General features: G+C 36.5%; 1 protein-coding gene across 1 annotated transcript; it reads left to right on the forward strand.

Annotated features, from left to right (window-relative positions):
- The first annotated feature begins 5,710 nt into the window (after positions 1–5,710).
- On the forward strand, positions 5,711–11,933 carry LOC113360087 (intracellular protein transport protein USO1-like). The gene is made up of 6 exons (XM_026603635.1): positions 5,711–6,122; positions 6,228–6,281; positions 6,350–6,724; positions 6,806–6,950; positions 7,026–7,487; positions 11,548–11,933. Exons 1-6 carry the CDS (start codon positions 5,847–5,849, stop codon positions 11,931–11,933), a joined length of 1,698 nt encoding a protein of 565 aa, XP_026459420.1. The 5' UTR covers positions 5,711–5,846.
- The last annotated feature ends 12,673 nt before the right edge of the window (positions 11,934–24,606 follow it).

Here is a 24,606-nt window from a genome sequence, read left to right on the forward strand (position 1 = left end):
ATGTTTTTTTAGTTGTTAGAGATTGTTTGATCTATTAGTACATATATGCCATACTGAAAAAAAACGGAAGGTTATCTAATTTTATGTATATTGATTTTGTTAGTTAAGAAGAAGCTAATTGTGCGTTTTCGAAGTTGGCAATGTTTTGGCTCAAGGGGTTCGGGTAGATGGTAGTTCCATGGAAGTTGAGATTAGAGGCCATTATAGTGGAAGCAAAATCATTAATTTTGATTGAGCAGGAGGGAACACAAAAGAGGTAAATTAATACGATTCAGATGTATATGTATCTTTTCTGACATCCCATACGATTCTAGTTTAAAACTATATACACGTGCATAGTACATTGTGGTGATGTTAAAAGTAACGTTCTTGGATTCAAAACTACCTCCAAGACAATGACCAAGTGAATGCACGTATCGTGATTATTTAGTGACCAATTAATGTTTAAATGAATTGTTTGTTCCTTGTAGTAACATGTTGCTGGAATATAGTGGTTAGATCATTTACTTTACATTTGTTTATTTATTTTGTTTGTTAATTTAATGAAAAATCAGTATATAAAAGCTGCACCTCAGAGAAAGTCAGTGTATAAAAGTTGTACCATGTTATTTCTCAGTATATAAAACTTATAGTGTGTTATTTTCTCAGTATATAAATGATGCATTCCAGAAAAAAATCACTGTATAAGTACTCTACTGTGTTTTTTCTCGGTGCATAAACTTTGCATTCCAGATAAAGTCAGTGTATATAAATGTTGTATTGTGTTATTTCTCAAATATCTAATAGCAAACTCTTGCAGATGCAGCTGAAGCTTTTTACATTGAGTGGAGGGCATATGTGAGGTATTGTGAGGATTGATTAGAATTTTAGTATGTTATTGGAGTTTATACATTTGTTCATATGGCTATAGTGGACTAGAATTTTTATACTTCTTCGATCTCTCTTTCTGTTCATGGATTACAAGTGTTGCTGCTTCAATTATTGATTAGAAATATGATAATTTCATTGAACTAGGCAATGGGGACATTTTCTTATGTACTGAGAATAAACTGAGTACATTTTTAATATACTGATTTTGATTCACCATATTTGACTACATGAATCCATGTCTTATTGCCACGATGTTGGTATTCCAATCAAAAGTTAGAATAGTGCTCCCTACCGTGCAAATATATGATGTGGTTGACAATGATATCTAGTTTTCTTGATTTAATTCCAGTCAGTTTCGTCTGGCTGGCTGCTTTTAAAGTTTTATTTGAGAGAAAAATATTGGTAATTTGTATGAAAATCTTTTTACAATTGTTCTTTTTGTGTCTGTTTTTGTGTTTGATGCCGCGAATGATAAATTCTTCATTGTATTTGTATTACCAGGAAGCTTGTTAATTGGTGCCACTCAGTAAGACGGTTACTCGCTAAAATAGAGCGCGAAGTGGCTATCTTAAACTGGAATAATTTCTGAGTACTTGACTTCCAAAGAGGTGTACTTGTTTCTTTTACAGATGACTGCCAATTAGATGCTCGACGAACTGTTGTTTTTATTGAGGAATTTTTAGTTCCAATATGGATAAGTAGAAGAGAGAGAGGTGAATATTTTGTAGTGCAACCAATATAGACTATATATTTTTTATGCTGAATTTAAACCAGTACAGATGATATGTACTGAAACTAAACCATGGTCTATTCACACGCTCGACGCCAGGGGCTAAATATGTCTTTTCTATATTTTAAACAAATATTGACCCTAAGCTAAGATTATTCTCCGGTTGGACCCTGCTATAACTAATTTTTTGGTCCTAGGACCAAACAACAAATTTTCCAATAAAAATATTATAAGAATAACGAGATTACAAGTGTACCCTTGAAGTGGGCTTATTCTCAGTAACCTAGAACCCGATGTTATCTATTTCCAGTTCTCTTCTTCTTCTTCTTCCCATACTCTTTGTTGTAGCTTCAAATCGATAACGGGGATGAGTTGTGAATGAATATTACCAGATGTTTGTTGGTGTCACTTCCATGAAGATGGTTGTGTTAATTCGAGAAGAAATCGTCACTGTTTGAATCAGTAAAGAAATGGAAAATAAAAAATTAGGGTTAGCAGAGATTAATAATATGCTTTGATTGAGGAGATTTAGAACAAACAGAGTTTGTGTTAATTTTTGGGGTAAGATTTAGAAGTGATATGAAGAACTGTTGTTGAATCGAAGAAGTGGGTGCTTGATTTGGGAGAAGAGCATATGAGATGTTGATGTTCATGGGTTCATACGAGATGTTACATGGTGTATTCAGAATCAATGAAAAAATTGGCAGTTGGGGTTTGATTTAATTTTGAATTTGGCATTGAGATAGTTTGATTTCGAATTGATGGTGAAATTAGGGTTCTTATAACTTTGAGAAGAACTGGGTTTCTGTTGTATCTATAATTGAATGTTGCATCTGACTTTTAAATGTAATTGGAAGTTCGGCGATGTTATGAGTCTATGGTAATCAGTGTATCTGAGATGAAAGTGTCCCTTCAAGATGAGAAATCAAGCTCAGATGGGTTGTGATGTGTAGAGAGGAGATTCAGAGATGAATTGAGGTGCTGTCTGAGATCGAAAAATCAACGCTGAATCGAGATGAGAAATGAGTAGTAGATGTTATTGATGCTTGAGAAGTTCGGGTTTTGTATCTGGAGATTTTGAACCGAATTAGGTGAAGATGAGATGGACCTGTTGGGTTTGAATTACAGAAAAAAATATAGTTTGGAGCTGAGATCAATGGGGGGTTTGCACCTGTTGCAGTCAAGAACACAAGGTGAAGAAGAATTACAGCTGATGTTGATGTTTGAAGCTGCAGATGAACTGAAGAATTACAGCAGCAGATTCTAAAGATTTTCATGTTGTCTGATTCATGTGATTGTGGTGGATTAGAAGATGACAACATATATGGTTGATTTATAACAAGAGTTAGGATGAACTGAGAAGATGGGTTGATTTGTTGTTGCTGTGATGAGAACTGGTGCAGGTGGTGATTACTTCCATGGATTCTACTAGTTCATACTGGGAAGACAAAATGGTTAGAACTGAGAATGAGTTTGTGGCGTTGGGTGCCTGAGCTATAACAATGGTTATTGTGTAAATATTAATACACTTAAGGGTATAACTGTAATCTCGTTACATAATTACACTATTATATGAATTTATTAATAATTACTAAACAAAAGTTTTGACTTAACCTAGTCAACGCGAGTCAAACGTGCAGTCCAGGTACCAAGCCCTAACGTTGGACAAATGTTAGACCAAAGCCTAATGTTGATCCAAATCTGAGTACTAAACTCCAATTATCCCTTATTTTTTTGAACACGCACTGCGCAAACAACTTTGATCTACTAGCTTTGAGACCGCCAGATTAAGCAGATATGACGACTTCAGCAAACCCTAGGTTTAAACCCCAGTCAAACGAATTCACATCATCAAAAATACCAAAGTGAACAAATATATAGATTTACTTCCAATTTCTGCCAATGTTTTGTACAAGTGATGATTTTGAGGATGAAACCGTACCCAAAATCCCCAAACATAAACCAAATATTATGAGAACTCCGTACAATGATATGTATGATGTATTATAAATATAAGACGGCTAGTTAGTAATAGACGTTCAGCACAACAGTACGTAGTGCATTGTAATTTGGTTGGCGACAAGCTTAGCTTTTTTCATTGTGTTAGTATTTTCTTGTACATTTCTCTCAATTTCTATGCAAATATAAGGTTATTATTTTGAGTGTTTTAAAGTATCATAAAGAAATCAGTTTGAATGTTACTCTTACGATGTTTTATATGCTGGTTGGAGCCAGCGTTGATTTCCTCACGTTAAGATGTACTGTATTTTCAAACTGACCATGCGAGTACTGTTTGCACATTATGCAAAGCACATTGTTTGGAGTACCATGATTATGTAAAGTATTTGGATTATGCATTGTGATTTAGTTGGGAGTGCCCGTGGAGAGAGCACTCCCAACTTCGAATACCAGGCCACTTCCAGTTAGCCGCATATAAATTTTCCCTTTAGGTTGCAAAGGTCGAGCCTTGCTGGTACATGAATTTTCGGAGCCAACTCGAACCAAGGCTCCAAATAGGCAGGTGTAAATCCGGATTTCTCTCTGCCTCTGGTAGGTGCAACTTTGCAGGGCTCATATATCTGTTCCTAGTGGCGACACCACCACCATTACTCTATGAGTTTCCTTATTAAGTTCTTTGTTAGCTTATTTAGTGTCTGCAAGCTACTTGCCTTATTTGGTCGTGATTGCTTGAATTAGAATTTGCTTAGAATTAGGATTCCTTATATACACTATATATAGATTGTATTTAGGATATTCTTGCACTGCTCAATCGTGTCTCAAAACTCAAACCTTCAATGGCGTATATTAATATAGAAGCAGAAATTAATATAGAAGCAGAAACACAGAAGAACAGAGTGATGATGACGAGGAACAAGGAGAACAAAGTTTGCAATGGTGATTCATAAGGACTCAGTAATTCTCTTCGTCATCTTCTGTAGTTGCAGGAAAACCTACAACCACACCCCAATGTATCTAGACTATCACTCAAGTAATCATAATGAATTCCTTATTAACTTTTAAAGATTATAATTGGATATATTGACCTTACAATGATTTTACAATGACTTTACTTGCTCTCCAAATAAACTTTCTCTTTCCTAGTTTCTTTTCTAACACTCACTAAAAGATCTCTCCTCTTTGTGATGACTTCCTTCCTTTATATAGTGATTCCTCATAGTGGATGACAACTAAGAGATCCACTATTTTCGGAATCACTGTGCGATACATTCGCTCATTTACAATCACTCATTCTCGCATAGAATATACCTCGCATAGAACATTGCACTTTACTTGTGATCTTGCTGACATCATCCAATACGTCACTTCATTTTTGACATGTGCGATAGTCCTCGCTTACATCAGATAATCCTTACTTCGCATACTTATTGATATGTGCGATATTCCACTCATACATTTTGCCTCTTCTCATTTCTCTTACATTGTGAAGTGAGCGATATGAGAAATTTCCATCCTATAATATCGTATGTGTATATCTTTTCGTATTCTATCTTGCCGACACTCCTCCGGAATTCAAGTTTTCCTTAATTACGTGTGTATTTTTAACCACTTATTATTTGACAAGTCCTTTTAACCGCCTGTTTTTATCCATTCATTCCTCGCATTAATGAAACCTTGAAAAATGTGACTAACCTTTCCTTATATATCTTCTTTCGTCTTCTTCTTTCTTCTTTCTACTTTCTTGTTTCATCTTCTCTGCTACTGCTTTCTCTAATCAAAGCTAAATTCATTTCATCAAACAACTTATTTTTTTTATTTTTTTAATATATCCATCTCCATTCCCATTCTAAAAATGGCTCCTGCTGGAAAGAAGATGGAGACAGAATTCAACATGTTGAGGAATGAATTCCATTCGAGAGGTTACTCACTTTCTCTTCCCCCATCATCTGACTATTCATCCAAACTCAGTCTTGATTTGATCAATTCTGATCAATGGAATAATCAAAGAGTTATTATTTCATTGGAACAACTTTCCATTCTTCCAATTCCCTTGTTTAACCCAGAAATACCCCTATTCTATGAAATTCTTGCTGCTGCTCGATTCGCACGGGGAATATTCTAACTAAATGGTGATGCGATCAAAATAACATATGAATATTCTCGTCGCGCAACTGGTTTAGGGACTTCTTATACTTATGAGGTGCGAAAAGAATCGCATCGTGATAAGGTCATTGATTCTTCCCAATATACTCTTGATAACTTCTTCAAAAATTATTATGTTGCAATTATGAAAAGCAATATAACTAAATGGGCCGTTCGCCTAAGAAGAAAAGATGGTATCGCTGAAGTTGATAGGATCATGCGAGATGTTGATTGGAATGACAAATCTAACAATTCTGCTCGCAGATCTAATGACTCAAGCTGGCTTAATTTCCCTGTCATTTTAGAGGGTCCTTATATTTCTGGTAAAGCTGAAGATGGTTCTGATATTCCTCTTCCCGAAAAGTTATCTTCTTACCAACCTTGGGAATTTGTATTTTCGGAAGTTGAGACAAAGAAAGTGGTATGGGGCTTCGCATAAATGTTCTCAATTTCACATAATTTCCTTCCAATTTCTTATAGTCGCATAAATCTTCTCAATCTCGCATAATGGTCCCGTTTTTTGTAGGCTGCTAAGAGAGTCAAGACTTCACACCATGCATCAGCTTCGCAGAATAATAAAGTAAGAAACATTCTTTTTGATTTTAACAATATTGTTGCCTCTTTTTCTTATCTTGATTATTCGCGTAGGTGAAATCTTTGGGTGATAAGACTTCAATTAAAGGAAAGAATATTCCCAAAAGTCCTACATCTAAATATTCATCAAAAAGGACATTTTCAATGGATGAACTCTCTAGGAAGCGTAAAAGATATGATTCTTCTTCAAGTTCGGAGTCTAGTGAGGATGATATCTCTGCTTCTGATGATTCATCAGTTCCTTCTTCTTTGAAAGAGTTGTCCAATCTTTTTGCTGGAGATCTTTTGACTGCTGTTGATAATGAAGAATTAAATCGTGCCTTTAGAATGGTCTCTAAAATATGCGATGCTCCTACTTTAGATGATCCACCTCTTCGTGGAGCTGCCTCTGCGATAAATCCAAACCTCCAATTCACAATCGACTCTTTGGTAATATTTGCAATTTTACCTTTTGTCTTCTCTTTAATCTTGATTTATTCATAACCGTAATACCTCCTTTCATTTTTGCAGGGAGCCCGTTTATCTTATGTAATCTCCACGGACTACCAAAGAAAACTTATTAAGCTTGAGAAAGAAAATGCTAAGCTTAAAGCTGAAAATTCGACCAATTCTGATTTGATTCGCAGAGCCCGAGAAAGAAATGATGAACTCATTGGTGTGTAGCCTTTATTTTACTTGTTCTTCTATTTTTATGCGATAATTCACATTTATTATTTTGTTATATTCGCAGACCTGTATAACCTTTCGGATGAGGCTGCCAATCTTCCTGATGGTGAAACCCTTTTAGAACACCTTAATTCTTCTTTAAATAACCATCCCAACCAAATATTTGAAAATTTGAGTTTGGAGGAATTAAGGATGAAATATGCTGCTCTTAGAAAAAGCCATAGATCTTTATTGACTACATTTAATAACTTTAAACATCGTCTTCATGAGAGCCAAGAACAAATTCAAGTTTTGGAAACAAAGAAGAATAAGCTTATTGATGAGAAAGATGAGATTGCTCTTAAGGGTGCGAAAGCACAAGAAAAATTCCAAGAATCCATTGTTGAGGTTCAAAAAGAACGTGATTTAGCTGTGAGCGAAAATAACATACTTGTCGAAGAAAGAAATTTAATTCACTCTCAGCTTCTCATAGAAAGCGAAGCTGAATTTAGTTGGGCTGCTAGGGTTCTGAATGATGCTAGAGAGGGTTTAGCTATAAACGTGAGTCTTCAGGCTGATCATTCCTGAAAAAGCGGGGGTCTAACAACACCACCCAATATTCCTCTTAGCAATCTGTATGGACTAACTCCAAAATACTTTGCTAGAGAATCAACTAGACAGTCAGACTCAATCTAGATAAAGTATCTCAAAGAGTTAATATGTCTCTCTTGATTTGATTTTTACTCAAGCTAAAATCAATAGCGAGTCTTTATCAAATACAAGGAATAACTTGGACGGTGCCAAAGACCAATGTCCAAGGATCATTCAATATCAATCAACAACCAAAGGTTGGATTTCCAATTGATGATCACGAACGCACAACCTGTATTATTTCAATTATATAAAATATAATGCGGAAAAGAAATAACACAAACACTAGAAGTTTTTTTAACGAGGAAACCGCAAATGCAGAAAAACCCCGGGACCTAGTCCATATTGAATACACACTGTATTAAGCCGCAACAGACACTAGCTGATAGACACATTTTTGTGTCTAATTTGTCCTCAATGTCCGTATTGTTGGAACTCTATTTTTGTACTAATATTGTGTTTTTATGTATTTTTAGGAAATAAACATTTTTGGAAAATTCGGCTCGAAAAGTTGATTTTGGCACCCGGAGGACACGTGTTATTTGGACTCCCAATTTTGGATAAGGGGTAACCTAATTACTAAGGGGCACCCCCAGGTCACCCAAGGCATCTGCTATTCGGACACCTATACAGGATAGGGGGAGGTCATCTTCTCAAAATTCAAAATCAATTTTTGGCGGGAAAAGAAAGTTATTCTCTGGCAGATTTTTGGTTCGTGATTTGGAAGTGTTTTAGCGAGATTAAATCGCTGTAATTCTTCGGAAAGGTTTATTTGGGCTTAAAAGGCGTCATATGGGTGTTGGTTTTGATCCAAATTGGCTAGTTAATCCGAGAGAAGAAAAACAGGGAAAGCACGTCACATGGAAGATATTCTCGGGATTTTTAGCTATCTTTGGAATGATTTCGTGTGTATACAGCGTGCGTTACTTCATCAGAGACGCGTAATAAACATGGTGGTAGAATTTCAACACCATGCAGACGCGTGAACAAGGTAAAGAAGGAAACAATTACGTAACTCTGATAGAAAATATTTTCCGAGAATAAAGCTCATTAGTGGAAGATTATTCGAATTGATGGCGGAGATTTGGAGGTGATGTGACTATATAAATGATTCTGGGATGTCATAGAACGGTTGTCGAGAGTTGGGAGGAGAAGAGAGGAAGTTGCAGAGGAAGAATCACGAATTCTCTCTGCTGCTGCTGTTCGTGATGAAGATGAAGAACATGAAGAATGGACTCGCAAGAGCAGTGGTTTATCAACAGTGACAAAGACTCACAGGCGTGGGTCGTAGTGTGGGTCATAGTTTGGGTCTTGCAACAGCATCACATTTGTATCGTTCTTCTTGTAACAGTTGAACAGCGCCTTTGCAACAGTTATTTCTGTTACAATTTTTCTAGTTCAATTGTTTTACTCCCTTTAATCAACTTTTGAGCTTTATACATGTATTTTGAGATTATGATTAATATGAGGAGCTAAACCCCAACACTGGGGCGACGGAGGAAGCCTTAATTCATCCATGTGGTAATTTTATTTAATTCTTTATTTAATTTTTGCACCAATTTTAATTGAATTAAGATTTTAATTAATTATTTGTGATTTCATTTGATGGTTTATGCTTAGTCCTAGGGATTTTTGATATGCCATGCTTAAGAAATACAAGTAATATTTTATAAAATCTACTTTGGCAAAGAATAGAGTTAATATTCATTTTGTTTTGAATTATAATTGCCTAGAATTAATTTCTGAACCATTTAAGAAATGAATTTGGCCGAATCCTAAGCCCCAGTTTCTCGCACCAGTGTTAATATTTTTTGTATATATTTTTATTTTTTAAATCTTTACAAGTCCGAGCAACGAACTTTTACTACCACTTTAAAAACTATAACACTAGCCTACTCCATGCTACTTCAGACTGGACTATAGTTGAACCACAATCAGTCTCCCACCGATCTAAGGTACAGTTGTACTCCTACGCCTCTGATCCCAGCAGGATACTGCGCACTTGATTCCCTTAGCTGATCTCACCCACAACCAAGAGTTGCTGCAACCCAAAATCGTAGACTTGATAATAAACAAATCTGTCTCACACAGAAAAGTCTATCAAAGGATAAATCTGTCTTCCACAGATAAACCCTAGGTTTTGTTCCGTCTTAAGATATGAAATCAAGGTGAACAAGAGCTAATTGATAATCCGGTCTTATATTCCTGAAGAACGGCCTAGATTAATCAATCACCTCTCTACAGTCCTTCCTGACTACACAGGCGGTTTGTCGAGGAATCACAAACATTGATACGAAGATGTTTGTGACTTCTTTATCTTTCCTATCGGAGAACTCTCACGATCTCAAGCCAATCAAAGATTGTACTCGTACGATAGAAGATGAAAGATCATATCACACAACTACGATAAAAGTAGTATCGGCCTGGCTTCACAATCCCAATGAAGTCTTTAAGTCGTTAATCTGGTTTTAGAAAAGAAAACCAAAGGTTAAAGGAGAATCGACTCTAACGAGCGCACTAGTATCACACAGAGGTGTGGGGATTAGTTTTGCATAATGCTAGATGTCTCCTTTATATAGTCTTCAAATCAGGGTTTTGCCTTAGTTACAAAGCAATCCATATTCACCATTAGATGAAAACCTGATTTAGATTCAAGCTAATATTTATCAACCGTTAGATCGAAAGCTTAGCTTGTCACACACACTTGGGTAGACGTTTACTGGGTTTGTGAAAACCATGCCCAAACGTGTACGTGTATGTTGGTTCAACATAGTAACCCAAAAGGTTAACCATATGAGAATTTCATATTAACCTTGTTCTTCTTCACTATAACTAATTCAATTGACTCAAATGAACTAGTTAAAGAGTTGTTCAATTGCTATGAGATCTTATGTAACTACACAAGACACAATTGCAACAAAGATGATTCGATTCGATTGAATCGACTCATGAACTATATAGCCACGGTTTGCATAAAGAATTCCTTAGTAATTTAAGTTTCATGTTCAGAGCACATCTTTAGATCATAACCTCTTAAGCTCACAAACAAGTTCACGGACTTAAGACAACCGATGGAGTTTTCTAAACTCAGCAGAAAATCTCGGCAAAGAGACTTTCGCCAGTTCGCGAACTAGGTTCGCAGACTTACACGCAAACGAGTTTTTGGAAAATCCCAACAGAAATTCTCGGTACAAGAACTTCCGTCATTTCACGGACTTGGCAAAGCCAATTCCTCCGGTTTCTCTCAATTAACAAAGTTCAAAAACTTCGGATTAAGGAATACATGGTTATGTAATCTAAACTCTCATTCCAATCATTAAGACATTCTCAGAGGACGTTATATAACCGTTATTCACAGACCGTTTCGCGTCAGAGCAATTCTCAAAGTAATTGAAACTTTTCATGACTTTCGTCACTAGGTGAAGATAAACTTGATCAAAGCGAAACGCTTTACCAACACATGATTTCGAGATATAGATAGGCGAGATATACTCTGCTCGAAATATCAAATGTGTATGATCCAGTCTATATGGCATACGACTTTTGTCTCATAAGAAGTAGGAGATAGAAGAGATAGACTTTTGAGTGATAGATAAGTTCAAGTCTCCACATACCTTTTTGTTGATGAAGTTCCACGGTTCCTTGAGTAGATCTTCGTCGTTGTATGATGAATCGCCATGAAGTCCTTGAGCTCAACTACACTCTTCAATCCTAGTCCGAGACTTAGCAATGTAGGGTAGAAATCAAGACTCATAGTTTTGATCACTAACATTGACAAACATGCTTGAGATAGCAACGCATGCGAGGTCGACCAAGCTATGCTCTAACAATTCCGCATTGGTTAAAGAAATTGTTTCCAATTATGAAGGTCAAATATTGCTCTTTTAATACTTGTCTTTTCTTTGGGAATAACATCTTCTTTTATATATCCTAACTCGTTTATTCATATTTCGCAGATAAGGAGAAGAATTATCTTCAGAAGATTGAAGAATTAGAAACTCGCTTAGCTTCTAAGGAAGAGAATAATAATCTTCAGAAGATTAAAGAATTAGAAACTCGTTTAGCTTCTGAAGAAAAAGATTTATCTTCTCGCGACTCTAAGTATCAGCAATTGAAGAAGAACTTCATCATCATGGTTTCGAACAATAGAAATGATGCTAATCGTGCTCGCGAAGCTGCTGTTAAGAAAGTATGCGTTGAGAATAGCATCCCTCTTACAAAGTATAAATTTCCAGAAATTCCTGAAAATGAACATATTTATGATATTTCAGACAGTGAGGGAGAAGATGAAGAATCTGAAGAAGAAATAAGTGGTTCTGAGGCTGAGCGAGATGAAGATTAATCATTTTCACTTGTTGTAAATTCTTTGTAAATTCTTTGCCTTCTGAATATTTTCATGTAACCTTAAAAACATGCACTTTTTGAGCATTAATTTTCACTCCTTTAATATAAATTCCCTTTGTTCGCATTCACGTCCAAAATATCATTCTCTCGCATGTATATGAGTCTATCAAATGGGGAAAATTACATTCCCTTTGTATTCCCATTCTTTCCTCTGTTAATTGACACATCTTGATAGACTTAGCATGATTAATTTTATTTTATAGTTCTTCATCCATTTGGTGCGAATACGTTCGCAGTATTCTTTTTTCCCTGTAAATTCCTGCAAAACAAAATTAGTATAAAATTTTATGTTTCTCACAAGGTCTTATTTTGCCTTCCTATGTAAAGGTCTTATTCTTGCCTCAATTCTGTGCGATGAGATCGTAGGCGGTCTTTACACTGTAATGTATCGACCCATTGACCTCATTTTATTTTTTTCTTGTATTATTTTCTCTTCAGGTTTTATCGCATAAATATGATAAGTCTTAATACTCCCTTGAGTAAAAAGTCTTATGACATTTACGTCTTTTGACACAATTCAGCTCCCTAATGGAGGGTGCCGTCCTTATCTTCCCCCTGATTGCCCCTTCAAGGAAGCTTACCTCTACCGGGTTAAGGTTATGGCTCTTCCCATATGGTTAATTCATCAACCAGTTGATTTCGCAGTCTCATAAGTGGGGTATCTTCGGAAGGAGTGCATCATAGTCAGGACTTGTCAAGAGTGGCAAGGTACGCTCCAGACGCCCCATGCACTCTTGACTCAACCGTGTACCTCGGCGCCCTGATTGAGTTTCTGCACTCCTTAGGAGAGACTTTCTCACCTTAGGCTCTCAATTTAAGATTATTATCTTAGAATGAAAATTTAAGGTACCTCTCCCGGATGGGCATTTTCGTTTTTTCTCACCCCAAATCTCCATGACTCAAGTTCCAGGGTCGGTATAGCTTTCCCTTGAGTCATGCTTTCTAGGTTCTCCTACTATGACGTGCGATATGTCTTACTTTTTTTCCTCTTTCATGTATACGAATTAGGTTGCACGCCACATCTGAATTCCTATCCAATCTGATTAAAATCACTTCTGGTGTCTTTTAATAAGGTCTTATTATAAAGATTTTAATTTTTCTTTTCTCAACATGGTATCACTTCATGAAACTAGAATTTGTCATTCCATTTTCAAATTTTGAGTTTATATAACTCTAGTACATGGATTTCTTATGAATTTGTTTCTCATAAAGAAAAACATATGCATTCTACATATTACTCATTTATCCCCTTCATTTTGTATCTTTTTAAGCTCGCAGATACTGTTCAGAATACTATTTCGCATACCCCTTTCAATCTTCTCTGTGCGGTAACTATTGCACCCTTTATTTTTGTCTTGAGAAAACAACTTCTGCCTCTGCATTTTTCCTCCTTCAGTAGGAGTAATAATTCTGGTTCGTTTAGTATAATTATCCACAGAAAAACTTGTTTCAGTACTCTGCTTTTCTGTTTGTCCAACTCTCAACTATACTGTATCCACTATTAACCTCTCAGCTCTTTGATTTGCGACATGTTTTTTCCAATTTCTTCGCTACTCTCTCTTTCTTCGCATTTGTCAATGTCAATTTCTTGACAATTTCTACTTTCAACTGTGTCTCCTCTTATAATACCAACACCCTGAGGTAAAAGAAATTTTATGCACTGATGAAATGTTGAGGCCATACCCAAGATACTATGCAGCCATGGTATTCCAATTAGAGCATTATAGGGAGATTCGACATCTACAACACAGAAGACAATATCTGTAGGAATATTATGAAGAAGAATCCTCATAATCACCTCACCTTTTGGCTTGTTCGCAGTTCCATTGAAGCCATAAATTTTGTACGTTCAAGGAATCAATTCGTCGTCCCTTCCACCCATGGTTTTATATGTAGAATAAAAGAGAATGTCAACAGAATTTCTGGGATCTATAAGTATTCTATTTATTCCCCAAGTGTTTGCTTCATCTTCTTCATCATCTTCTACTTTTGGCTTCAGATTAATTCCTAATCTCACTACTAATGGACATTCATGCGACTCCCCTCCTCCTGGTGTTTCTTCCGCACTAAACGAGATAGTCTGTTTTTTCCAATCCTTTAATGGTGATATTTTTCAAGATTAAGAATTTCCTTTCCATCAGCATCTCTCACATACACCCTTCTTAAGAATGTCATGGAAGCCTTCTATACTTCTGAATGAATGTACAATTGAATTACAATATAGGTTCTTCGCTTTCGCGCCTACTTCAATTACAAATGTACCCTTCCCTTTCTCCTTTGCATATACATTTCCTCCTGGTGGTGGTGGTGGTAAATTCTTTGGTTGTTGTGCTAAGAAATGATCCAATTTTCCTTGTTCAATCATTAACAATATGATTTTCCTCACATTTCTACAATTACTTGTTGTGCGACCATGAAAGCGATGATATACACAAAATTCTCTGCTTCTCCTCCCTGGTGGTGGTTCATCCCCTACATTATGTGTTTATTTGATTTCTTCGATTAGGATGACATCTTCCCATACTTTATCTACTGTAGTGTTCAGCTTCGGCAGAATTATCTGTTCCCATACTATCCTTCCAGTTCCTTGTCTGTTATTATAATATGGTTGTTGACCTTCTGAACTTTTTGGAGGATTATCCACTCTTTGAATCTTATTACTACCTCCATGATTTTGAAATTGTCTATTTCTATACTCTTTGTCAAATTCTGCTTGATCTGCACTTCCCATGGCTATTAGCTTTTGTTCCATTTCTGTAATACTCCTTCCTTGGTTTCCCTGCGATGTACTCGCAACAACATTTGTCAGTCTTGGGAGTAAACTTACATTTTCACCTCTCGCATCAGGTACCGCAAACGGGTATGACTCCATATCTCTTTGTTTCTCCTCAAGTGCTATGTACTCTTCTTGAAATTCGCGCAGCTCTGGCATTGTTATTGTATCCTTTATCCTAAAGATTTGTGTATATAATAAATCTGTAGCGAAAAGAGAATTAATAAATGCAAGAATAAGGTGTCGCTCATCCACTCGTCTTCCCATTTTACTACACATGGTTCTCGAGCGTGTTTCAGATGACGCAAGCTCTCATTTGTTCTTCTGCGAAGTCCAAATGCCGTCTCAATCCCTGGTCTTGACATATTATTGCTGATATATTGTCCTAAAAAGACGTTCTGTAAGTGGTGTAATGATATAATGGATTCTATTGGTAGTCCTTCAAACCATTTCAGAGCTTCTCCTGCCAGGATCGCATCAAAATATTTACACATTACTGCATCATTGTTCTCCCACTGCAAAAAAGATCGTGTGTAAGCTTTTACGTGTTGTATCGCACTGGTGCTTCCATCAAATATGCTAGTGAATGCTGGTAAACTGCACTTAGACGGTATCATTGCACTTTGAATCTTCTTTGTAAAGGGAGTTTTCCCAGTTTCCTCCACTGCTTCTTCTAAATGTCTCCTTCCACCATTTCTTTTCGCAGTCATCATTTCTCTTAATTCCGCCATTTCTTTAAGAATTTCTTCACTGAAGCTTTGATCTATATCTTCTCGCATAGGTCTTTTTAATCTTGCTTGCCTCAGTCTATTCTCATGATTATTCTGACGTATTGCTTCTTCTATCTCATATTCTTCAGTTTCTTCTCTCTTTCTCCTACGCCTGTCAGTGTTCGTTTCAATCTGTGCTCTATCATGTCGTTCCTCTTCACCTATGATATCATGTCGATGTCTTGATATTTCTCTTTCTTGTGGTGCAACCCATCCTTGCTCTATATCATTCATGCGATGACGTTCGCGCCGCCTTACTCGATTATCATGGTTATTTTGACGTAATGCTTCTTGCAATTCTCTCTCTTCAATTTCTTCCCTTCTTCTTTGTATGTCTCTTTCGTTCCTCACACGTGTAGCTTCCCTTTCGCGTTCATTCTCTGCTCTCAACATTTCTATTCCATGCAATATCATCTGTCCTTGCTTTCGATCCTGTTCTTCTCTTTCAAAATTATTATTTGTGTGATGTAGAAGTTCACGCGGATGCTCATGTCGATTATTTCCCAAATCCCGAGCTACATTCCTTCCCCTTTGTTGGTCCTGTTGATTATCATCTTCTTGCATGTTTTCTTCAATAGATTCCATGTGTTGTCTTCCCCTAGTATCTTCTTGATTAGATCGACTTTGTCTTGATGAACTCCTGCTTGATCTCGACCTGGATCGTGTAGCACTTGTCGATCTCTGTTCTTGCAATCTAAGATTCTCTTCTCTTTGTAGTTGTAGGAAATCCTACACTACACCCCTCATATGATTTCATTATTACTCAACTCATTTTTAGATTTACACTCTTAATTTTATTGATCAATCTTTGAATGTTCTTACAAGAAAAGATAAAGGAATCAAGAATGACCTCTTCTCTAGACTTTCTCTCTCCTATTTACTTGTTTCTTACTCAAAAAGATCTCTTCCTTTCTTTACAACTTGAACGCCTATTTATAGGGAAATACATAGTGGATGACAGTTAATCTGTCCTTTATTTTCGGTTATGGTCTGCGACATTCTCGCAACCTTACAAATGTTAATATCGCAAGCTCTCTAATTTTCGCACGACTATCACATCTTTCTCGTGATTCTAGCTGACGTCGTTTATTATATCATTTCTGAAATTGTTCTGCGACGCTGTTGTGTTGTGTTGTAGATAATTTCGCTAAGACATTATCCTTGCGAGATTCTGATCCTACATCTTGCCTCTTCCCATATCTTCTCTGCAAAGTAGAGAATGATGTGATAAATGCCGCAGCTATTCATCTCTTCATATTCTGCATTTATCACACGTATTCTTTCTTCCATTTGTTTCTTGACATGTCTTTTGTACCGCTGCTTTTCAACCGCTCACGTCTTTTCGTCTTAATGGTGTTTATTTCTTCGAGTAAAAAAATCTCCTTTATATACTCTTCTTACTCTTCTTTCCACTTTCTTTTTACTTTCTCTTCTCTTTTTATTCTCTCATCTCTGCAACTCTGTTATTCTTCTGCAAGTTCTGCTACTGTAATTTTTCCCCCTTCAATCTTCTTACTTTTTATTCATTCCCATACTCTATATTCAAATATGCCTCCAAGTGGTCATAGACATGAGAAGAATTTAAAAGATGTCTAAAAATATCTTGCTGAGAAAGGTTTCACACTCTCTACCATTCCTGGTGAAAGTGCCAAGTCAATTTTTTCTGTCAAACTTTTCTATGATCAGTATTGTGATGATCAATCAATCACAATTTCTCTATGTCATATTCTCGCAGGTCTCCCCATCCCTCTTTATGACCTAGATATTCCTATATTCTATGAAATTCTCGCTCACTCAGGATTTTCGCGAGCTATTTTCCAACTGAGTGGGGACTGCATCCATCTGATGCTAGAGTTCGCTAACCGTGGTGCTGGTAAAGGATCTCTGTATTCCAAAGAACTTAGGGATCCTAAATTCGCAGACCTAGAGATAATTGCTGATAAATACACAGTAGCGAGTTTCTTTGAGAACTATGAACTGATCTCCATGAAGAAAGAGAATACTCGCTGGGGTATTCGCTTAAAAAGGAAAGATAACATTTATGAAGCTAAAATTCTCATGCAAGACATTGACTGGCATTCTGGTAAGAACACAACTCCTCGCCAATCCAAAGATGATAAATGGTGTGTTTTTCCTTTAATGCTAAAAGGACCTTACATTGCTGGTCAAATGTTCTTCCTGCGAATCTCGCTGCTTATCAACCTTAGGTTTTCTCTTGGACCGAGAAGGAGGAAAAGGTATGCTTCTTACCGTTTAGCTCACTTTATATTTATGTATTTTTCTTTATTATTTTGTTCGCTAACTCTTGCGACATTCTGCAGATCCAAAAGCTGAAAGATAGTTATAACAGGACTAGGAAAGCTAGTACTCTGTTAGCTCTTCGCTCATACACATATGAGGTAAGAAATGTTTTCTTATGATTTTAAACAGTATACCATTGCTTCCATTCCTTATTTCTATCTGTGTGTGAAGATTATTGCTGAAATAGAAGAACCTGTCGATGTTGCGAAGACTGGTAATAAAGGCAAAGGTGCTCTTCGCAGGGAAAAATCAACTGGTCCTCCTTCAAATAAAAGGAAAGTCCATTCTTCTTCTCCTTCAAATATTCATTCTCATGAAAATTATTAAAGTCACAAGGATGATGAGGATAATGATGACCTTGCCGCAAGTGAAGATTTTCCACCTGAATCTTCTATGGCTAAGCTCTCTGGCCTCTTTTCTGATTCTCTGCAAGGAATGGGAGATAGCCAATTCGCTAATACCTGCAAAGCTCTCGCTACAATTTGCGATGTCCCTTTATTGGATGGTGATAGTTCTCTTCGTGGAGTTTCTAGATCAGTGACTCCCGACTTCTTGCATTCTCTTAATAGTCTGGTATACTTTCATCCTTTTACTTCTTCATTGTCATAACTCAAAATATCTTTCTATATTAATATTTTTTATATTTTCTCGCAAGCTGGAAAAGCTTATTTAGTTGTTGCCTCAGATCTAGAGAGGAGACCCAAAAATCTTGAAAAGAAGAATCTTCAATTTCGCACAAAGAATGAAGAATTGGAAGCTGAAGTTAAAGGTCTTCGCGAGAAAAATAGACAACTAGAAATTGATTCTTCCTCGTATAAGAACAAAATCTCTAGTCTTCAACAAGCTAATAGGTATGTTACTTTCTCTTTTCCCTTCATTCATTCATCCTGTTGTTTTATCTTATTTAAATGATCCTTTTTGCAGACATTTATGGTCTTTCTGATGAAGCTACCCTTCTTCATTCATTTCCTAATGCCTTAGATAATGATACCCTTCTTGAGCGTTTTAATAATTCCTTAAATAGTTTCTCAAATGATAGAATTTCATCTCTTTCTCTAAATGAGATTAGATCTAAATTTCGCCTCTTAGAAATTGACCATAGATCTAGTTTAGGCTTAGCCAACCGATATAAGCGTCTCTTTCTTGATTCTAAAGAGAAAACCAATGAGTTAAGAACCAAAATTAGCGGTCTCATAGATGATAAGGATCGCATCTCTGATCAAGGTGCTAAGGCTTTGGCGAAATTCCAAGAGACTCTTATTGAAGTTCAACTTGAACGAGATGAATCTAGCCGCAAGAACATCGAGCTCTGCGAAAGGGAAAACCAAATTTGTTCTCGTCTTCTTATAAGTAATGAGGATGAATTTGTTTGGGCTGCGAAAACCTTAGATGATGCCATAAAAGATTTAAGTGTAAATGTTAGTCTCCAAGTTGAGAATACAACTTTGATTAGAGATATGATTTCTGACAGAGAAGGTTGCTAACTGCTCTTCTTTACTAATCTTTTGCTTCTTATGAATTTTCATCAAGTTAATAATTGATTGTCTTTTGCTAGCATATTCTGAAAGTAGATATCGTGAAAAGATTGAGGAACTCGAAGCTGAAAAGGAGGAACTCACAAAGAATCTTTCTTCTCGCAACGACAAGTATTCTAGATTAAAGAATCAAATCAAGATCACTGTTGCGAATTTTAAGAATGATGTTATGCTTTTTCGCAATCAAACTATCCAAATGGTTTTTGACGATCATAATATCCCTCATTCTTATTATCCTTGTCTCTTGGAAGAGATCCCACAAAATACTCCCAGTCTGATTATTTCTGATAGCGAAGCGGATGATGAAGAATCTGATGGTGATGAAGGTTCTGATGGTGATGAAGATTCTGACGCAGACAAAGAAGGGAACAAGTCTGATGAAGATAATGAAGGATCAACTAAGAAGTAGTCTTTGTTTCTTTATTTGATTCTCTGTAATGCTTGTACATTTATTCCTTTTTTCTGTATATTTGTGTTTCTTTCATTTTGACCTGCATTCATTAAAACAATTCTTCCTTGCAACACAGTTAATCAATATAATCATTAATTTTTGAATCTTTGTGTAAATCTATCATATGGAAACAAATAACATTTTCTAATTCATTCATTCCCATACCTTCCTCTGTTATTTGTATCCAAATGAGAAATTTTATAAATTTTTCTTATTTTATGCCTCAATTTCGCAGTTAATTATGTATAACTTCGCAATCTTATGCGAAGTGAATTTTGATTCTTATCAAAATCTCATCCTGTGTGGTCTTATTTTGCCTTCCTAATTAAAGGTCTTATTATGCCACCTCTTGTCATTGCGACAAAATCGCAGGACGTCCTTGCACTTTCATGCAAAAACCCATTGATCTTGCCTTAACTTTTTCTTTTGTATTGTGTCCTCTTCAGGAATGTTGCGACAATATGACAGGCATAAATATTCTTGCGAAAAATAAATCCCCATGACATTGCCGTCTTGCGACGAAATCGCGGGACGTCTTCGCACTTTCATGAGAAAACCCATTGATCTCGTGTTATCTTTTTCTTTTGTATTATTGCCTCTATAGGATTTTTGCACAAATATGACAAGCCTTAATACCCTTGCGAATACAAAGCCTCATGACATTTGCGTCTTTAGACACTTATCAGCTCCCTAATGGAGGGTGCCGCCCTTATCTCCCCCTGGTTGCCCCTTCAAGGAGGCGTACTTCTACCATACAAGGTTAGCTCCTATCATCCAGTATTAACAACAACCAGTTGTTTTCGCAGCCTCTTATACCTTTTACCTATAGGTCTTATGGTTACGAGACTGCACCCTAAGTGGGGTTTTCTTCAGGCCGAGTGCAGTATAAGTCAAGACTTGTCAAGAATGGCAAAGTACGCTTCAAACGTCCCTGGCACTCTTGACTCAACCGTGTACCTCGGCGCCTTGATCAGATCTGCACTCCTTGGGAGAGTCCTTATTACCTTACTCTTCCAACCTAAGTCATATGCTTAAGCTGAGAATCCAAGGTGCCTCTCCCGGATGGGCTTTATTGACCCCAAAATCTCCATGACTCAGGTTCCGGTGGCGGTGTAGCCTTTCCCTGAGCCATGCAACAGGTACCCCCTTATATGACGTACTTTAGGTCTTACATTTTCCTCTTGCGAAATTGCATTCGGGAACTAGGGTGTACGCCATAAAGGTTCGCCTCTTTCTCCTTTGTCATTTTTCTCTGATTGTCTTCTGTAAAATTCATTATCTCTGCGAGAGTCTCGCACATCATCATATTGTATTTGGATTTCGCAATCTCAATTTTTTCATTCAATAAAATGTATTTTTGAGAATCTTACTTATTGCGAGAATGTCGCAACAACTTAATCATTCATAATTTCTTGTTTTTATTACCTTTGCCATCCTCTGCTTCTTTATTATTTTCTGCTACTGCTTCCTTAGTAGTGGTATGTTTATCATTTTTATTCTGAGCTAGCATTAGTTTTGCAACATCTCTTCTTCTATTCTTTCGATTGCATCCACCATCAACCTCTCACTTCTCTGTGTATCTTTGATTTTGTGTCGCCAGTTTTCCTTCTTGTTTGCTCTTCCTTCGCAAGATTCTATCTCAATTTCGTAACACCTCTTTCCTTCAACCCAATCTCCCTTTATGACTCCTACACCGCTGGGGTGAGGGAATGTGATGCACTGGTGGAAAGTTGAAGATACACCTAGAATCCCATGTAGCCAAGGTCGACCAATTAACGCATTGTAGGGTGATTCTACATCAATGACACATAATAAGATTTCAGAAGATATTCCCTTCAATGGAATTCGCATAGTAACCTCCCCTTTAGGCTTGTTAGCAGTACCATTAAAACCATATATCTTATATGTTGATGGTATAAGATCATTATCTCTTCCTCCCATAGTTTTATAAGTATGATAAAATAAGATGTTCACAGAGCTTCCATTATCGATTAGAATTCTATTAATTTCCCATGAATCTTCAGCTTCAGCTTCATCATCCTCATCTTCTTTCGGTTTTGGATTAATTTCTAATTTTACTACTAATGGATTATCATGCACCTCTTCTAGTGGCGAGATTTTCGCAATATTCATAATTTCTCTTCCATCGTTATCTCTTGCGAATACTCTACTCAAAACATTGTCATGAAAATCTTCGATTGTCTTATATGAATGTACGATAGAGTGACACAATATATTCTTTGGTTTTGCACCAACTTCTATGAAGAATGTTTCCTTTTTTTCATCGTGTTTACTTTGTGATGCTCTGGTGGTGGTGGTGGCAATGGTTGAGATTGTGGATGCCCTACCAAAAAGTGGTTTAGTTTTCCTTGATCTATCATTCTCAAAATAATTCTTTTTACATTTCTGCAATCATTTGTTGTATGTCCATGAAAATGATGATAAGAACAAAACTCACGTCTTCTGTGGTTTGGAGGTGGTTCTGTTCCCATGTTCCATGGTGTTGGTATATTCTCCATCAAAATTATAGCTTCCCATATTTTCTCCACACTTGCATTTAAAGGTGGCATCTTGATTTCTTCCCATATTACCTTGTGACCTCCTTATCCTCTATTATAGTTTTGTCTTTGACCTCCATAAGTTTCTTGTGGTTGATCGAGTCTTTGAATCTTGTTATTTCCACCAAGATTGTAGAAATTTCTTTCTCTTTCATACTCCTCTTGATCTCGGCTTCCCATAGACACCAGTTTCTGTTGATTGTTACCCGCCACCTTCTCTTGTTGTACTTGCGAAGTATTCGCTACTGTGTTTATTAGCTTAGGTAATAAGCTTGCATTCGCTTTTTGTGAGCTGGTGTTCGCAACTTGGTACGACTCCATTTCATTTTGCCTTTTCTCTAGAGCAATGTATTTTTCTTGAAGTTCTCGCAATTCAGTCATTGTGATCGTATTCTTGACTCTGAAAATTTGGACATACAATAAGTTTGTTGCAAACATGGCATTGATAAATGACAATATAAGATATCTCTCATCTACACGGCCAGCCATTTCGCTACACATAGTTCTCCATCTTTTAGTCAGGTGTTTCAGACTTTCCCCAATCCTCTGTTTTAATCCAAACACGTCTTCTATACCAGGTCGCGAAGAATTATTACTTATATATTCCCCTAGGAATGTAGTCTGTAGATGATTGAAGGATGTTATTGTATTCTTTGGTAGACCTTCGAACCATTTTAACGCCTCCCCTGTTAAGCTGGATGTGAAATACTTGCATAATACAACATCATGATTTTCCCATTGCAACATGCACCTCACGTAGGCTTTAATGTGTTGAATTGCACAAGTTGTTCCATCAAAAATGCTGGTTAATGCGGGCGAATTGCATTTCGGTGGTATTCCTCCTAATTGTACTTCCCTTGTAAATGGAGTTTTCGCAGCTTTTTCTATAGATTCATCCAATTGTCTTCTGCCTACTTCTCCTCTATTATTTAGCATTCCTCTCATTTCTTTTAACTATTTCAAGATTTGTTTATTTACACCTGAATTTTGATCCATTGGTCTTTTTAATTTCGCCTCCCTTCTTCTGCGTTCATATCTTTCTTCTCTCTCGAAATTTTGCATTTCTTCTTCATTATCCTCATCTCGTCTTCTTCTGCGAGTTTCTTCTTCATCTCTATCTTGAATTCGCATATGATTATGTCTCTCACTTTCCCTTTCATGATTTTTTTCATTTATTATTGATTCCATTCGCTGTCTTTCAGCCATCCTCTGTATTATCATATCTTCATTGATATTACCGTTATTCGGTTTTGTACGCTTCTTTTCGATTGTCGTGATTGTTCTGGCGAATTGTCTCCTGAAGCTCTTGTTCTTCCATTTCCGCTCTCAATCTTTCACGTTCGCAAATTAAACGTGTGTTTCAGCATAATGTCTTTCAATTTCTTCTTCAATTGTTGTTGATTTCTTTGAGTTTCTCTCTCATGTAAAATTATCCTTCCTTCCTCTCGATTTCCTTCGCCATCTTGATCATTTGTCCCTGACGTTGTCCATTCTCTTGATTTCTACCATTTTCCTATCATCAAAAGTTTCATTTTGTGGAACATAACGATCATCAGCTCTTTCTCTATTTTCGCGATATTCTTCATTAGGATTTGATATTTCTTCTTGAATAACATTAATTGTGGGTGAGTTTCGCCTCATCTCTCTTCTAGTCGATCTTGAATATGATTTTGTAATACTTCTCGATCTTCTACTCTGTAGTCTCATATTTTCCATCTCAATTCGTGATTTTGCCTTGTTAGATTTGCACGTTCTTCTGCCTCAGCTCTTCTTTCTTCATGTATTCTTCGTCTCAACGTTTCTAACGCTCCAATTTCCTCATCTCCATGAATTATTCCTTCATCTGCTTCTTGATTTCTCTCTACCTGTCTATGGTTCTGGTTTGTGCTCTTCTTCTACTTCTTCTGCTGAATTTGATTGCCAAGTGTGTATACTCACCCTATCATAATCTGATTCCTCCTTGTACTAGTGTTTGTTGAATTGGGTTGAATTTGATTTTCTCTATTATTCTCATTCTAGTAGATTCTCCCATTTCACTTCTTTCTCTTCCAGCAATTCTCTTGCTTCTTCTAAGTAGTCGGTTGTTCAAATGTATTTATTCTTCTAGCCATTTCTTCAATGTTAACAAATTGCAAGAAATTATGTAAAATTCTTAATCAATCACTCTAAATCTTCACAAATCTCAATATTAATCTTCATTTTTTTCTAGAATAATCTTCAATA

Source organism: Papaver somniferum, chromosome 1, assembly GCF_003573695.1.
Source record: "Papaver somniferum cultivar HN1 chromosome 1, ASM357369v1, whole genome shotgun sequence".
In the NCBI taxonomy this organism is placed as follows: domain Eukaryota; kingdom Viridiplantae; phylum Streptophyta; class Magnoliopsida; order Ranunculales; family Papaveraceae; genus Papaver; species Papaver somniferum.

Excerpts from the sequence above, each read along its gene's own strand:
- LOC113360087 (XM_026603635.1), top strand. The coding sequence starts at position 5,847 with ATGAAAAGCAATATAACTAAATGGGCCGTTCGCCTAAGAAGAAAAGAT. Across the intron at positions 6,282-6,349 it reads CAGCTTCGCAGAATAATAAA|GTGAAATCTTTGGGTGATAA; the intron begins GTAAGAAACATT and ends TTATTCGCGTAG. Across the intron at positions 7,488-11,547 it reads TCTGAATGATGCTAGAGAGG|ATAAGGAGAAGAATTATCTT; the intron begins GTTTAGCTATAA and ends CATATTTCGCAG.